Here is a 17,357-nt window from a genome sequence, read left to right on the forward strand (position 1 = left end):
CATGATAAATGTATTTGTTCTGATGTGGAGTATTCTTATGTCAGTATGCAACATGACACTGAGTGACTTTTAGTTCTGTTAAATCCCACCTTCATATGTCTTAGATTACATTAAATAATAAAGCAAGTCTTTTTTACCAATTATGGTTGCTACATTTTACTAAGCTCTTGCATAGTAATTATTTTAAATTGTATTATTAAACTGGAATTGTTCCAAGTCATTTTGGAGGCCCATGTTTTTAGTAAAAAATGTATGTCATATCTAATAACCAACTAAATAATTTTACTTTTTTGTTGTCCAGAAACTATTGAATCAATGAACAATCGCATGCTAGAAATAATGAAAGTATTTGAAAGGCAAACAAATAAATTACACAGGTAAAGTATGTATATGGCATTTTACACAGAAAAATGTACTGGATTAATGCACTACTTACACAGAAAGAGTATGATTTGTCCCTGCCTAGGCACAGCTGTGATGTGTGGAGGGATCCCATTGTGTATAATTGTTTTCTCCTCTGCACAAGTACTTCACCAGAATGTTATGAGTAATGAGAGACTTGTATGCCCCTCTCATATTCCTCTCCTTCCATTTGGTCAAAGAATGTAAGTTCAGGGCTTGCATTTCTTGACTGAGCAAAGGGAGAAGGGCTGCACAGGGAGATGAACACATATCTCTGATTCTTCATAGTGGCCTCGTTTGCTGAGTGCCTATGTATGTATGCTTAAGTTGGAGAAGGAGCTCTGTAATACTCAGTGGAGATCACTCCATATCTAGTCACTTTGCCCATAATGTGCAAGATGGTTTGGCTTCCACTTTTTTCAATTGCTCTGCTGTTAAATGAAAGGTACAGTTGCTGCAGTGAAGTAGTAATCCATGATGAAATGTCAGCAGTCTAGGATTAGCTGCTGTGGACATGGCATGTGCTGTCTTTGCTCCCATATTCTCTGCAATAAATAAATTATTTGCATTTATATATCTCCCTTTGTTCTGGGACCCCAGGGCAGTAAAGAACAAATTAAAAACAACAACAACTGATAATAATACACTAAAACATTGGACTGAGGCTCAAAGAGAGGTTCTTCTTTGTGGTCTCTGTGCATCACACTTGGGATTATGCACCTGTGCAGATAACAGGTTCTGGAAACTTCCATAGCTTCACCCTTGAAAGGCAAAAATGGTGGCAATCTACCCCCTCTGTAGGATAGAGCCCCAGTATACCTCAGTCTTTTGTCGACCGCCGCTAAAGCAGGATCATGGAATGTTTCCTCTGGCTTCGCCCTTGGCAATCTCTACAGATCTGGATAGTGATCCATTGCATTCATAACATTGGGTTCTGTGCCTGCGCAGTGACCTCACGGACCGATTATCTAGCTCCTCGCGCCGCCCCAACTGCCATGCATGACTCTTTCAGTTTCTGTTTGACTGCCATTGCGTCAACACCTCGGATTGATTAGCTCCTCGGATAGTTTGCATTTTGGTAAAAGACTTGGAATGGATTAGGATGAAAAACAGGTTTTTGAATATTGGACTGTATATCGGATCTGCATTCTTGGATTATCCTTCTAAGCAAGAAAGCATAAAAACGAACGTTCCCGCTGGACAAGGGGAATAGCTGAAGCTATGTCAGCCAGGGACAAGCCCAAAACAACTTTTAAGTGCTGCTTGGAGTGCAGGGCGAAGTTGCCCTCCACAGATACACATGATTCCTGCTTATTATGCCTGGGAGAGCAGCATAACCCGGCGAGTTGTAAGATTTGCTCGTCTTTTTCAAAACAAACTTTGAAAAACCGAGCGCTGAGATTGTGAGCGGCACTTTATGACGATGCGCTCCGCCCACTGACGCCAAGACCCTCGACGCCGGGAGCCGTTTCGATGCCGACCACGGTGTCGAGCGCGGGTGCTCCTGCGGTGGACCCTGCCGCCAGGCAGTCTAAAGCCACCGTGATGAAAGAGTTCAAGCAGCCGGGAGACGTGGGGAAGAAGCACCACCGTCATAAGCGGCATAAGCACAAGTCGTCGACGGAGGATGAGCAGGAGACTTCGCCTCCTCAGAAAAGGACAAAGAAGACTCGAGTCCATAGCTGAACCCCGTCACCATTGGCGCTCCAGTCGGATTGTGAGGGCTGGGACTCCACAGGATCGGCCACTTCGACGCCATGGGTCTTGATGTTGATGGGAAGCCCAAGTTTGCCGCCAACTGGGTCGATGCCGATGACTGCTCCGCAGGAGCCGAGTGCAGCGCCTCCACTTTCGATGTTGATGCCAGACTCGGTGTCGAGTGCACAGGACTTTTTGATGTCGATGCCGGGCTCAGTGTCGAGAACACAGGACACCGATGCCAGACTAGGTGTCGAGATCGGTATCGAGGGCACAGGACGTATCGATGTCGTTACCTGTGCTCGGTGTCGAGATCCCATGTTGAGTCGGGCTCGGTGTCGAGAGATGCTTCAACGCAGAGAGATATGGAGGCGTCGGGCGCAAGACCTCTTCTGCAGTGCGATGGGGAGCGATGGAGCTAACCCCTGTGCATACCCCACTGGTGTCTCCTACCATGACTCCAAGACAGGAGTACAGGACTGAGGACTACCTTGATTTTGGAGAGGAAGCCGCAGAGAGAGGAATGGCAACGGGTTCGAGATCGAGAACAGACTTGCTGGCTCTCCTGGATTCGACTGATAGCACGCCGACTGAGTCAACGTTTCATGGCTTCTCAGGGGTTGTCACCAACCAGGGTGCCAGGGGTTTGTCGGTGCCGAATACACCGGCTATTCCCCCGGTACCGAGGACCCCATCGATATTGCCACAACATGTGCCATTGCATTTGCCTGCTTTACTGAGACCAGTTCAACGTGTTTCAGCGGCCACGAGTCCGATGCAGGCGCAGAGGCCGCCAATGATGGATAGGGCAACACTAACTGGACCATCTCCGTTATTTGTACGCCCTCCTGCTACGTATTTCGCCCGTCCGGCCACGTCACAGTCCGGCCACTTGTGCGGATTCTCACACGCCCCACCAGTAGTTTATCCGGCAGACTACGCTGAATACAAAATCTGGAAGGTGCAGCAACAATCAGGGGCCATGACGAGCCAGGCTATGGTGCCTGCACCTGAGCCTATGCCCAGGGGGGCAACTGCAACCACTCCACCGGTTAGACAGCAGCAGAATGTGCCAGTTGCACCTATGGAGGTGCCGGATTTGGGAGATGCAGATTCTTCTAATACGTCAGGGTCTGACGAGGACGACCCTTCCATCCCAGATGAGCCACTAGATCCAGAGCTACCATCAGATGTGCCCCCGCACACTTCAGTTTCACCCACTGAGGAATTGAAAGCATACCACATTCAGATTCGTGAAATGGCGGAGGTGTTAGGACTTGAGTTAAAGCAACCAGAGTTAGACTTAAAAGGACCCTGTTTACAATATGATGGCGTGTGCCAAGGTGGCGCACCCAGTGTCTCTGCCCATGTTGCCGGCGATAACAAAAGCGGCGCAAACAGCCTGGGAAGTATTGCAGACATCGACAGCTACTTCTCGAAAGCTGGAGGGACTGTATCGGGTGCAAGAGGATGACAATGGCTACCTCATGAAGCACCCGATACCAAATTCATTAGTAATAGAGGCGGGCAACGTCTACTAAAACGTCTACTACTTTAGAGTCTACTAAAGGCGGGCAACGTCATTCAACGCCCAATGACAAGGAGGGCAGAAAGCTTGATGTGCTGGGCCAGAAGGTCTATGCTATGTCTAGTTTGGCAATTAAGATTGCCAATTACTCTGCGTGCTTGGCACGATATGGACACCACATATCTACGCTATTTCAGGACTCCGCTACGATGACGCCGGAGGAGTTTCAAGAAAACTTTAAAAAGACTTATGAGAAAGCAACAGTAGTTACAAGACATCTACTGAGCACGTTTAAGCATGCTGCGGAGACGGAGTCTCGTGCAGTGACCACTGCGATAACTGCGTCGCCATGCGTGGCTGCGTTTGACAAATTTGCAGCAAGACATGCGCAATAAGGTGGAGCATCTACCTTTCGATGGCAAAGGGCTTTTTGCCGAGACTACTGATTCGACCATGTAGTCTTGGAAGCAGTCGAAATTCATGTCAAAGACGTTCATGGCGGCTGTAGGAGGTCAGACATCAAGAAACCGCACGTACGGGCGTCAGCAAGGCCCTACATACAGACCAGATAAAAGGGACTACAAAAGGCAGTATAAACCTTTCCAACGTAATAAGCTCTATACCCAATGCCAGAGAGGTCAAAAACAAAGCAAGGACCAGCAAAAGCAGTCTCTTTGATGGGAAGGTCCATCCACCTCCTATGCCAACGACACCACAAGATATAGAACCCAAGGCCCACAACATCGGCTTTGTGCAGGTCAGCGCGTCCATCAAGCTGGCAAGCCATGCCCAAGCGTTGCACCATATAACATCAGACCAGTGGGTCTTGAAGATCATAAGGTCTGGCTGTGCGATAGAGTTCAAAGCTTTGCCACCCTTTCAGGGGATAATGTATACCAGACTGACCCAGGTACTGATGGAAGAGGTACAGGTGTTGTTGGGAAAGCAAGCGATTGTACCAGTGAGGTGGATGGACAAGATGCAGGGATTTTATTCCCGTTACTTTCAAATCCCCAAGATGGATGAGGAGAAAAGAGCAATTATGGACTTGAGGAAGTTGAATTTGTATGTGGACACAAGAAAGTTCAGAATGATAACACTGCAGGGCATTTTACACCTTCTAGTGCAGGAAGAGTGGGCCATCACCCTGGACCTGAAGGATGCCTATTTTCATATAGGCATTCACGAGGAACATCGCAAGTACCTACGATTCGCCGTAGGAAATACAGCATACCAGAATGTGGTTTTGCCATTCGGCCTATCCACAGCACCACGGGTATTCACCAAGGTTATGGCAACTGTCGTGGCGTACTTAAGAACCAGGGGGATAGTAATTTATCCTTTTTTAGACGATTGGCTTGTGGTCAGCGACAAAAGAGAAGATTTACTTTCGCAAGTCCAGTATGTGCTCAATCTCTTGAGGGACTTAGGAGTCACAGTGAACTTAAAGAAATCCAGATTAGAACCCCAACGACGGGTCGATTACATAGGTGCAGTTTTGGACATGCAGGAAAAGAAGGCTTACCTGCCGGAATCCAGATACATACAGATCAAGGATCTTATACACCTGTTTCAACAGCAACCAGCTCAAAGGGCAGTGTCGATACAGAGACTCTTGGGTCTCATGGCCTCGTGCAATGCGACAGTTCGCAATACTCGGCTGCATATGCGTACGCTTCAGACTTGGTTTCTGAGAGGCTTCCGCCCAAATCACGACAGTCAGCACAAGTGGCTTACGCTCCCGAGTGCAGTGCTAAAATCCTTGAAGTGGTGGACGATTCCAACCAATTTACTGTCAGGTGTGTCTTACCAGCCACTCACTCCCATATGCAGTGTGACAACGGATGCCTCCCTACAGGGTTGGGGTGCGCATTGTCTACACCATCAGATACAAGGACAGTGGTTGAGTCGTCAGGGGAGGAAGCACATAAATTACCTGGAGCTTCTTGCTGTGTTTTTAGCCCTAGAGGCTTTTCAGCCGCTACTGCGGAGAAAAGTTGTGCAGATTCACTTGGACAATACCACGGCAATGGCGTACCTAAACAAACAGGGAGGTACAGTGTCTCGGTCGCTATGCGCACTGAGTCAAGACATCTGAAAGTGGTGCATAGCTTGGGGCATAACTTTGATGGCATTACACATAAAAGGAGTGGACAATATACAGGCGGATGGTCTCAGCAGATTGCTGCTGCATAACCAACAGCACGAATGGGAGTTGAATATGATCTATCTAAGGGCCCTGTTCAACGAATGGGGTTGGCCGACTGTGGATCTGTTTGCGACGGCTGCAAACACGAAGTGTCCAACATATTGCTCACGTGCAGGTGTAGGTGTGAATTCACGGGGGGGTGCTTTTCAATTCAGGTGGACCAGGAGTCTTTTTTATCTGTTTCCACCTCAGCCGCTGATATCGAAGGTGATATCACAGTTGCTCAGAGATGCCACGAGGGCCATCTTGATAACACCATGGTGGCCCAGACAACAATGGTTCTCAGCAGTGCTGCGTATGTCAAAAGGGGTCGACCACAAGTTTCCCAACCAGCCGGACTTCTTGTCGCACAACTCCAGGGCGATACGGCACCCGCAAGTGGAAACACTACGGCTGACAGTGTGGCGTATAAGTTACTAAAGAGAATACTGCTAAATAATAGGAAGAGGTCAACACGCCTCAATTATAACAGTAAGTGGAGACGTTTTAAGCTATATGCCAAGAAGCATGGTTTTTCCCCAAGAAGGGCAACTGTTACACAGATATTGTTGTATATGACAACCCTTAAGATGATGGGCCTGGCAAATGCGTCCTTGAAGTTTCACTTGTCAGCGATCTCTTCGGAGAATAAGGGTTGGAACAAGACTATGGTGTTTTCCCATCCGGAGTGCAAAAAATTCCTCAAGGGCTTAAATAATTTGTTTCCACCGATTTGACGCCCACAACAACAGTGGGATTTAACCTTGGTACTGCAGGCAATGACTCAACAACTATTTGAACCCATAGCTGCAGCTTCCTTGCGTCTACAGACTTTAAAATCTGCCTTCTTGATAGCGATCACAACGGCGCGGAGAGTGAGTGAATTGGCTGCTCTCAGGATGGACCGGCCATTCATGGAAATCTATCCACATAAGGTCACCCTCCGTTTGGATCCAAGATTTTGCCCCAAGGTGACAACAGATTTCCACATCAATGCGGATATAATTCTTCCAACCTTTTTTCAGGGCCCGGAGTCTAGCATAGAAAAAGATATGCATACTCTGGATCTGCGGAGAGCGCTCTTGTACTACCTGGATGCCGCACGGCGTATTCGACGCACTAAGAAACTGTTTGTCCTATACAGGGGAACCTCTAAGGGTAGGCCGGTCTCACGACAAAGGTTGGCTCAGTGGGTCGTACAGGCAATCAAACTTGCCTATACTGTTCAGGGGAAAGTTCCTCCGGGGACTGTTACTGCCCATGCTACAAGAGCCTACGCATCCTCTGCAGCGGACTTAGCAGGTGTACCAATGAGGGGTATCTGCAAGACAGCGACCTGGTCGTCAAGTCAACCCTTCATACGACATTATGCGTTGGATTTTCAACAAACAAAAGAAGGAGAGTTTGGGCGGGGCATACTGAAGCGGGTCCTGCCATGAATGCTACCCACCACCAGGGTAACAGCTGACTCCTCACCCAATGTTATGAATGCAACGGATCACTATCCAGATAAACAGGTTGCTCACCTGTAACTGATGATCTGGAGGTGATCCGTTGTATTCATAAGTCCCGCCTGAACCTCCCCACGATGTAAGAGCAGGACAAGGTTAATTAGGAACGTCAAGAAGACAACTGACGGTCCACCAGAAACTGAAAGAGACACACCCCAACTGCCAGGGATAAGGAGAGCACGATCTCGTGTATGGCAGTTAGGGGCGGCGTGAGGAGCTAGATAATCGGTCTGTGAGGTCACTGCGCAGGTGCAGAACCCAATGTTATGAATACAGCGGATCACCTCCAGATCATTCGTTACAGATGAGCAACCTGTTTTTTGTCTTTTATTTTTATTCTCACATTTCCTTACTTTCTTTTACCCTTTTCTTCTACCTAGAATTTGTTTTGCGTGTTTATTTGAATCGCCCCCACCCACATTCCGGGCCCATGGGCCGTTGGTGGCTTATGGCACTTTGGCTAAAGCAACCTTTAAATGTGAGAGCTGCATAGCTAAAATCCCTACATCGGACGACTATGCTAAGTGCCTACCGTGTTTAGGGGAGACACACAGGGTTGATCTGTGCGTGTTCTGCAAGTCCTTTACCAAGCAAGCCCGTCGGAATCGGGCTTCCCGCTTAGCAGCACTTATGTGGGAGCGAGCTCTCCAAGCGAATTCAATGGCTGCTGCAAATCCCTCAGAAGCTGAGCGAGAGACTGTAGCCAAGGGAGTGGTCGTTGTGCAGACCCAGCCTCTGCTTTCAAATATGGAGCGGCCAGTTCACAGTGCATTAGGGGCAGCAGCGGCTTCTGAGGCCACACCCATACAGGGCGAGCTCCTACAGATTTGGGCATCGGGACCGGTACTCCCCTCAACCCCCGCACTGCTCCAGGGTATTCAGGGCACTCTCACAAGTCTTGCAATGTCATCTGCCTGCTCAGTACAAGCATCGGTACCGAGACAGCCTGCTGAACTGCTCGGGGAGAGAGGCACGGTTCCTGTTAAGTTGGCAGTGCTGCGGCGCTTGGCTTTGATGTTCGGGACCAGAGCACACAGCCTACCCCCAAAGAAAAAGAAGCAGGAGCAGCCAGCCAAACCCGAGAAAGCAGAGAGTATGGGGAATGAGCCAGAACACGAGCCTGGCCCAAGGAAGCGCAAGAAGAGAAGCACGTACCCCAGTCCCCTGCACCGAGCCCTATTTACCTATCACCCATTTGATCTCAGGAGGAGGGCTCCTGGGGTCCCGAACTTCCGATCTGACCATCAGTGCTATCAGTGCCACAAGATTCCTCTTTGGAGGACCAGGCGGACCCCATGTGCCCAAATCCTCCAGTGACTCATTGGAGGACTCATCCCCACTGACCCCTCCCGCTCATAAGCTGGTAAAACGTCACCTCCTCCCATATGGCATAAGGTGCCCCTGTTACAGGATCAACAGGCAGCTGCCCCACTGGGTATATGAATATTAGAGCGATGAGGAGGACCATTATGTTTATCTTTCATGCTACAGACCTTACCCAGAACCATTTCCGGGGGACTCTGCATCCTATAAGTGGCAGGATGCCAAGAGAAGATCATGTTCCCATTCGGGTTCTAGAACGGAATCGCCGCCCAGCCCGAGGATATACTCTAGGAAACTGAAAAAAAGAAGAAGCCTGCAAACTGCGCAGCTCCCTGATACGTGAGCATCCGAACCCGGAGGTGGATGCACCGTTGCCAGCGGTTCCCGTGGCCCTACTCCCACCGCTGCCACCGGCAGGACCGGCCCCGATGTGGGACCACCGATTGGGACTGATCTGCAACCCCTGGATGCACTTGTTATCCAAGAAGGGGAGCCGGTAGACAGTGAAGCAGATAACATGGGAGCAGATCAGGCTGATAGCACTACCTCAGCAGAAGTTAAGAACTATGCTGAGCGTTTATTTCATATGGCCACCTCATTTGGGTTGGTTACATCAGATCCCAGCTCTCGCATTGAGGATTATATTTTCGAAAAGATTGAGCCTCAAACTGCAGGGCTGGTCGCACTCCCCCTGATACCGACAGTTGCCCAAATTATCAAATTTGCTTGGGAGAAACCGGCATTGGTCCCACTCAGTTCCAAGAAATTGGAGCGTATTTACAGAGTGCGACAGCAAGATACCCACTACCTTACTAGACACCCCGTCCTGAATTTGATGGTGGTTGAGTCTACGCAGTCAAAATCAAAGCAGCAGCTGCTATCGACCCCTTCCAATAAGAAAGGCAAAAGCTGGATGCACTGGGGAAGTGTGTCTATTCTGCAGCGAGCCTTCTCCTGAGCACGGCAAATCACCAGATGTATTGGGCTCGGTACCAGCACTTCATTCTGGAAAAATTGGCTCCATTTTTGAGCCAGCTTCGAGACCAGAGGGAGACAACCACCACTCTCCTCCAGGAGGGTGCCCGGATAGCTAAATAGCAACTTCACTCTCCAAGACATTGTGCTGATGTGGAGTCCCAAACCATGGCAGCTGCTGTATCCCTTAGGAGGCATGCGTGGCTTCGTGCAACATAGCTTTTGCAGGAAGCACATACCCGCATTGAGGAGTTGCCATTCGATGGAGAGGCCCTTTTCGGTCAGAAAATTGATGACACATTGGAAAATGCGGAAACTCCGCTCCACTACAAGGTCTATGGGGATGGCCTACTCTACATCTTCCTCCTCTACCTTTTCTGCTAGGAGGCTCTATTGGCCACATTATGGCCAACATAGGCCACAAAACTATCAATTGGGCTACCAGCCGAATGATTCCTTTTGCCAGCTGAACAAATAACAGCAGCGCAAGGACAACATCTCCACAACTTGGTTCTCCAAGCCCAAGCCATCCTACCCCAAGAGACAATTACTTTGCAGCATCTCGGCTATCCAGCCATTATGATGCGTTGGCAGCCCTCACATCAGACTCTTGGGTGCTTGCCATCGTCCACAATAGCTACCGCATAGAGTTTGTCTCCCTTCCGCACTTTTCTTGCTTAAAAGATACCAGACATTCCCCAGACCTGCTAAATGAAATACACTCCTTATTGTGAAAAGGGGCCATAGAGGAGGTATACTCCCACCCAGAAGTGTGTTTGTATTTGAGATACTTGACCATCCCAAAGCGTGACGGTGGCCAAAGGCCCATCTTAGACCTTCAAGGTGTCAACCCGTTCATTTGCTACCGGCGTTTTCATATGGTGACAATCCCGACCATTTTGCGCCTCCTATCCCGGGACATCTCGTTCGCGTCTATTGATCAAAAGATGTGTACTTCCACCTGTATTCGCACCTCACCATCACAAGTAGCTTCGATTCCGTGTGGGTAGCATGATGTGCCAATACAAGGTCCTGCTGTTTGGACTGGTGTCAGCACCTCATGTTTTTACGAAGTGCATGGCGGCGGTGGAGGCTCACCTCAGGCTGCAAGAAGTAAATGTTGTTCCGTACATCAACGATTGGTTACTGGTGGCCGCCACACCTCACTGCCTGCTACAGCACGTGCAGCTCACCCTTTGCCTGCTGCAGGATTTGGGACTGGAGGTGAACTTGGCAAAGTCTGCCCTCACTTCAGCACAGAGATTGGAGTTCCTTGGAACAATATTGGAGTCCACAAAAGCGAGGGCGTACTTGGCCTCCCACAGAATAGTCAGTCTCAGAGCCGTGGTTTGTTGGCAGAGAAGGCAGATGGCGTGGGATATACAAAGACTTCTGGGGTTCATGGCCTCTACCATGGCAATACTTCCACTGGCACATTTCCACATGAGGTGCCTTCAGGCATGGTTTCTGGAGAATTTCAACCCACTGTGCCAACACCAACGCACGTACCTCTGGCCACCCGAGGAACTTTGGACAGCAGTCTGGTGGTGGATGCAGAGGTCACACCTGCAGGAGGGGATGCCCTTTTGGAGGCCTTCTCCAAGGTAGTCCATTATGACTGACGCATCCACCTCTGCATGGGGGGCTCACTTCAGAGACCTTACAGTAGCAGGCCAGTGGTCTGGCTCAGTCAGACACATGCACATCAATTATCTCAAGCTACTGGCCATTTTTCGAGCATTGAAGGCCTTCCACCACTGGATCAGGAGGCACCTGGTCTTTATCCTGATGGACAACACTACAGCCCGCTCTTACCTGAACTGTCAGGAACAGTTTCTCAGAGCCTGATGCTGCTGGCGTTGGAAGTGTGGTTGTGGTGTAAGGTCCAGAGGGTATGGCCAATGGCCGTTCACATAGAAGGGGCTTCCAACTACCTGGCGGATGCTCTCAGCTGCAAAACGTCCAGCCCTCACGAATGGTCTTTTGATTGGAGGACCCTGAGCAGCTTGTTCCATGAATGGGGAACTCCATCCATCAACCTTTTCGCTACAGCTGCCAAAAAGAAGTGCGAGTGCTACTGCACCCGAGCGGGAGCTGATCACTGGTCTCTGAATGAGGCCTTCCTTCGTCACTGGGGTTGGGATTTTGTTTACGCATTACCGCCGTTCCTGTTGATCCTGAGAGTCCTGGAGAAGTTGAAAGGGGACAAGGCCCCATGGTGGCCAAGACAACCCTAGTTCACCAGTCTCCTCTATCTGGCCAATTGGACCTTCTGATACTTACCACTGAAGCCCAGACTCTTGACGATGGACAATGGCCAGAGGCTGCATCCCAACCTGGAGTCGCTACGCTCACAGCTTGGAATATATGGGACCTGCCCTACTCCCTGACCTGCTTAAGAGGGTCCTGGAGGCTGCAAGAAAGCCATCCACACGTAAAAGTTATGCTGCTAAGTGGAAGCGGTTCTTCTCCCATGCTGTGCAGAGGAACCTCGAGCCCAAGCAAGCACCAGTTCCTGCTATTTTGAAGTACCTTTTGGCCTTAAGGGAGTCGGGCCAGGCTCACACATCCGTGAGGGTGCACCTAGCAGCAATGGCGTCCTATCACAGTTCCTCAAGTTTATTCACCAACCCGATATTTGAGAAGTTTTTGAAGGGATTTTTAAATTTTTTCCCATCTGCCCCATGCGTGTTGCCCTCATGCGATTTGCAGTTAGTACTTTCTCAGTTGATGTCACCCCTGTTTGAACCTTTAGCCACTATATCGTGATTACTAAGAGACTTATCCACATATTTACATTTAACTCAATATTATATGGACCCAGGCCTCACCCAGGTATCTCAGGTGGAGGCTATGGCCAGGAGTGCTTTCTATCAGCTTTGGTTGATTAGACAGCTCATCCATTACTTGAAGAGGAGGATCTCAAAACAGTGGTGCATCAGCCGGTAACCTCCAGGCTTGACTATTGCAATATTCTCTACATAGTAGAGTAGTTTGGAACCTTCAGTTAGTTCAGAATGCGGCAGCCAGATTGGTCTCTGAGGCAACCCGGAGAGACCATAGTATGCCTATTTTGAAACAGTTGCACTGGCTGCTGATACATTTCCGGGCAAAATAAAAAGTGCTGGTTATTACCTTTAAAGCCCTGAACAGCTTAGTTCTGAGTTATCTTCGAGAGTGCCTTCTTCTGCAAGATCCTCACTGCATGATAAGGTCATCTGAGGAGGTCCATCTTCAGTTACCACCAACACATCTGGTGGTTACTCAGAGGCAGGCCTTCTCTGTAGCTGCTCCTGGGCTGTGGAATGCATTCCCAGCAGAAATCTGTAATCTGAGTCCATTATTGGCCTGGAGAGCCCTTAAAACCTATCTGTTTGGCCTGGCTTCCAGGGTTTTAAAAACTGTTTTGTTTTAATAATGGTTTTATGTCATTTTTACAGTTTTTGATTTTAACAGTTAATTGATTTTAGTTTTATTTTAATGTAAACCACCCTGAGCGATTTTTGGAACGGTGGTATAGAAATCAAATAAATAAATAAATAAATAAATAAATAAATAATAAATACGTTACATATCTTGTCAGCAAATATCTTCATTTCCCATCAATGACATGTGAGTTGCCAAATTATACTTTAAGCACTGTATATCAAATATCACAGCATGCCAAATTCTTATCTAAAAGATATGTGTCTTTAGATTCTCACATGGCATGAATAGGATCTTTCTAATGCAATGTGATGTATATTCATAATAGTGTGGTTTTCATGACATCCAATGTTTGTCTGCCCTAGTTAGAAATTAACGCAGTATTATAAAAGTACACCTTAAGAAACATGTGGTGTCTTTGTATTTTCAGAGTTTCAAATGAACAGGATGTCCTTGAAGGTGTGAGTATGCTGTATTTTTTTTTAAAAAATGTATAAATGTTCAGAGCAATTGATGCATATTAATCATATAATATATAAAATCATGGTGCAAATATTTTGCATTTTAAATGTATGACAAGATATGAGTTTCAAATAGCTAAAATAAAGCTGCAAAACTGCACCAGCTTTCAGAAGTATATCTTTAGTCAATTGATTTTGAACTCTTACAAAGTTTCAGAAACAAGGTATATTTGCTTGGAGAGCTGGTCTTGTGGTAGCAAGCATGACTTGTTCCTTTAGTTAAGCAGGGTCTGCCCTGGTTGCTTTTGAATGGGAGACTACATGTGAGCACTGTCAGATATTCCCTTTAGGGGATGGAGCTGCTCTGTGAAGAGCAGAAGGTTTCAAGTTCTTTCCCTGGCATCTCCAAGATAGGACTGAGACAGATTCCTGCCTGCTGCCTTGGAGAAGCTGCCTCCACTCTGTCTAGACAATACTGAGCTAGATAGACCAGTGGTCTGACTCAGTATATGGCAGCTTCCTAGGTTCCTATGCTTTCCAGACATGGAAGCTTGTGAGGAATTATGTTGATTAGAGGATAAAAACAATTGGGAAACACCTCAGCAATAGATTGCTGAGTTCTGGAGTTTGATGAGTAGCTTCCTCCTGCTCTCCTAGTCCTGAGCCTCAGCAGTCTAGTGCTATGGTACGAATTCACTATAATGCTGACTGCTGAGGCTTGGAGCTATGTGAGTAGGAAGCTACTCATCTAGTCCTGGAACAATGTGGGGTAATGTCTATTTTTACTCCATGGTATATTGGGCTTGGGAGGGAATGGTGAACATTCTCTCCAAATTCCACCTCTCCCCATTCCAGAATACTTTATCTACATTAGCTAAATAGCTGGCAGAGATAGGGTTCTGCTACCTTGGCATCTGAAAGAGTATAGGACAGGTCTATCAATGACTACTAGTCTGAGGGCTATAGGCCACTTCCAGCCTCACAGGCATGATACTTCTAAATACCCGTTGCAGGTGAGTAGCAGTAGGAGAGAGGACATGTCCTCAGTTCTTGCCTGTGGGCTTCCCATCTGGTGGGCCATTGTGGCATCTGGTGGGCCATTGTGTGAAACAGGATGCTGGACTATAGGCCTTGGGTCTGATCCAGCAGGGCTTGTCTTGTATTCTTATGTAGTACCAGCTTCAATCCCTGGTATCACCAGACAGAGCTGGGAAAGACTCCTCCCTGAAACTTTGAAGAGCTGCTGCTAGTCATTGTAGACACTAGGGATGTGCACGGATCCATGGAGCTGCACTGGGGTGCAGTCGAGAAGGGGAAGGGGTGGCAGGGAGGTATCCTGCCGCCCCAAATGCTTCCTAAAAAATGTGCGCCGGAGGGGGAAAAGCAGCGGGAGGGGTAGGTACACCCTCCCCCTGCCCTTAAAGGAAACCCCACCCCGGTGTGCAAACCTCAAACCGCCTCAAGATTGGACTGGTCTGGAGGCCTGTAGAATGGCCTCCGGACCAGTCCGTGAACATCACTAGTAGACACTACTGAGCTAGCTGGACCAGTGGACCAACTCAGTATGACAACTTCATTCAGCTTCTTTCCTTCATGTTTCTAACTGGAACATCATCGAGATAAGCCTATTCATGGTGAATGAATATTGTGTCTTCAGAGAAGTCACTGATTTGGAACTATAAACAAATAGTCTCAACCAAATATTAAAATCTTCAAAATACTTTAAACTTAATTCATATTCAGGTTCTCTTATCAAAATATTTTTTTCCATAAGCAAACAATGGGCCTCCAATGGTCTTATATGTCACTGTCTTCTGATAGTAAACTGTTCATTAGGCTAACTTTGTAGATCTGTAGCGTGAGTTGTTGCCATTCATAAGCTTGGGTTCTGCGCCTGCACAGGACCTCACAGGTGGAATTTCGAAGTTCCTTGTGGTGTTTGCGCTCTGCGCAGCACACTCGATGCGACCATTTCTTCAGGTGGTTGGAGGACCATTTCCTCAGTTCCTTTCTGACAACATAGCATACACCTCCTTTGGGTTAGGCTCTTTGGTTATTGGTCAAGTTATTTGAATAAAAGAAAAAAACAGATTGTAATTGCATGTTTGGCTTTGACTACTTACTGTATCTTGACTATTTTTTTGCTAATCAGACATTGGACTTTGGTTATTTTGGATTGGGTGCAGGATTGGATGCAGACAAATGGATGTTAAAAATACTTTTTAAATGTGTACAGAGGGTGGTGGCAAATTACCATCAACAAACTGGCATGACTCATTCCTTTTGTGCCTGGGTGAGAAGCATAATACGATGACCTGTAAGATCTGTACATCATTTTCTTGCCAAACTCTGAAAAATAGAGCTCTCAGTCTTTGCACAGCACTCTATGAAAATGCACTTCAACCACCGATGCTGATGCCTCAATTTTCGTCTCCATCGATGGTGTTGACAGCGACATCTATGTCAGGAACTGTAGCGGTTGCACAGTCTAAAACCTTGGCATTGTGTGGCACTTCTACATCAACTGACCATGTCTTCAACCACCTGACAGATGTGCCTAAAGGCTTGTCTTTATTGATGCATCATCAAAAGCAGAAGCAGCACAAGGCTCGCAGGGATCGGAGCAACAATGCACCCTTGAGATTGAATGGAGGCACTCCAACCCCTACTGGTCTACAGACTCTTGAGTGTTCCTGCTTCAACACTGAGATTGATATCAGTGCAGAAAGACTCTATGTCGACACTGAGGTCAGCACCAGTGCAGAAAGACTTTGCAGTCCTGCAGGCAACAACAAAGTTGCAGCACGAGCATACATCTTCAGTTTCAATGAGCTAGGAGACCGCCTTGCCGGTCACCTTCAATGTCTGCAGTGGGGACGCCTTGACAGTCTCTTTTGAGGTAGAGGGAGGGCACCCCTCGACACTGAGAACCGAGGTCTCCTCCGTATATCCTCCAAGGTCGATCATCAATCTCGAGATCGACAACAAACAACAAGAGCTAGAGGGGGCTATGCAACCATTGGCATTGAGATCCCTGATGTTGCTCCTTGATTCAACAGAGAGCACACCCTCACCTTCCACTTTTAAAGGCTTCCTCAGTCAAGGACTGAATGAATGAGGAACCAGATTTGGAGGACGAGGTTGTGCCAGTCCCAAAGACAACCCCATATGTCTCCTGCTAGGTTTTACACTCCTAGACAAATCGACTAGGCTAGAAGTAGATTCGAGAAGCTAATTCAGGGATAGTGTGCTCTCAAGTGACATCTCTTTGTAAATGCTCTGGCCACTGGAAGTCACCAGTGAGGAATTACTGCTCTCATGGTGATAGCCTCCTAGGGATTTGGAAGATCGTAGGGAATACCGCTGCACAACATACCTAGGACTCCTATACGACTATAAGGAATACTGCTTGTGGAAGGCACAGTAGGTTTTTCTCTATAGAAAGCATGAGAGACAGACATCTTAAATCTGTGGATCAAGAGGCTTCCCAGTCACAGTGCAGAGCTTCTTTTTCTAAAGCATCTTCAATGGCAAGTATCTCTTCCATGACTCAGAACAACTTCCCAGGTGTTGTGACAATTACCTCAACTTGAACACCAACAGCAACTTAAGTATCACAGTTAGCTTCGGTGCCAGTGCTTGTGTCTACTACTTCACAGACATGTTCTACAGAGACAGCCACATTTGCCTCCATGGCCTCAGTGACTTTTGCACATACTGTGCAGGGATGAGACAGATCCTCATCAGAGGAGGACTATGGTTCTTCCTCCGACTCAGAGTCTGTGTCTAATGAGCATATGCTGTCCATATTCAGGACAACCTATGCTGTCCATCTAACATACCAA

General features: G+C 47.8%; 1 protein-coding gene across 7 annotated transcripts in view; it reads left to right on the top strand.

Moving 5' to 3' along the window:
• The window catches only part of CCDC7 (coiled-coil domain containing 7), a 457,188-nt gene that overhangs the window by 73,698 nt on the left and 366,133 nt on the right, over positions 1-17,357 (top strand). For all 7 annotated transcript variants that reach the window (XR_008309433.1, XM_053259060.1, XM_053259062.1 and 4 more), the window contains 2 exons: positions 302-377; positions 13,482-13,512. Coding sequence is in view for 6 of the 7 variants with exons in the window: in XM_053259060.1 (XP_053115035.1) it covers positions 302-377; positions 13,482-13,512 (107 nt within the window). In the remaining variant the exon portion in view is untranslated. The remainder of the gene's footprint in view (positions 1-301; positions 378-13,481; positions 13,513-17,357) is intronic.

Source organism: Hemicordylus capensis, chromosome 6 (genome assembly GCF_027244095.1).
Source record: "Hemicordylus capensis ecotype Gifberg chromosome 6, rHemCap1.1.pri, whole genome shotgun sequence".
NCBI lineage: Eukaryota > Metazoa > Chordata > Lepidosauria > Squamata > Cordylidae > Hemicordylus > Hemicordylus capensis.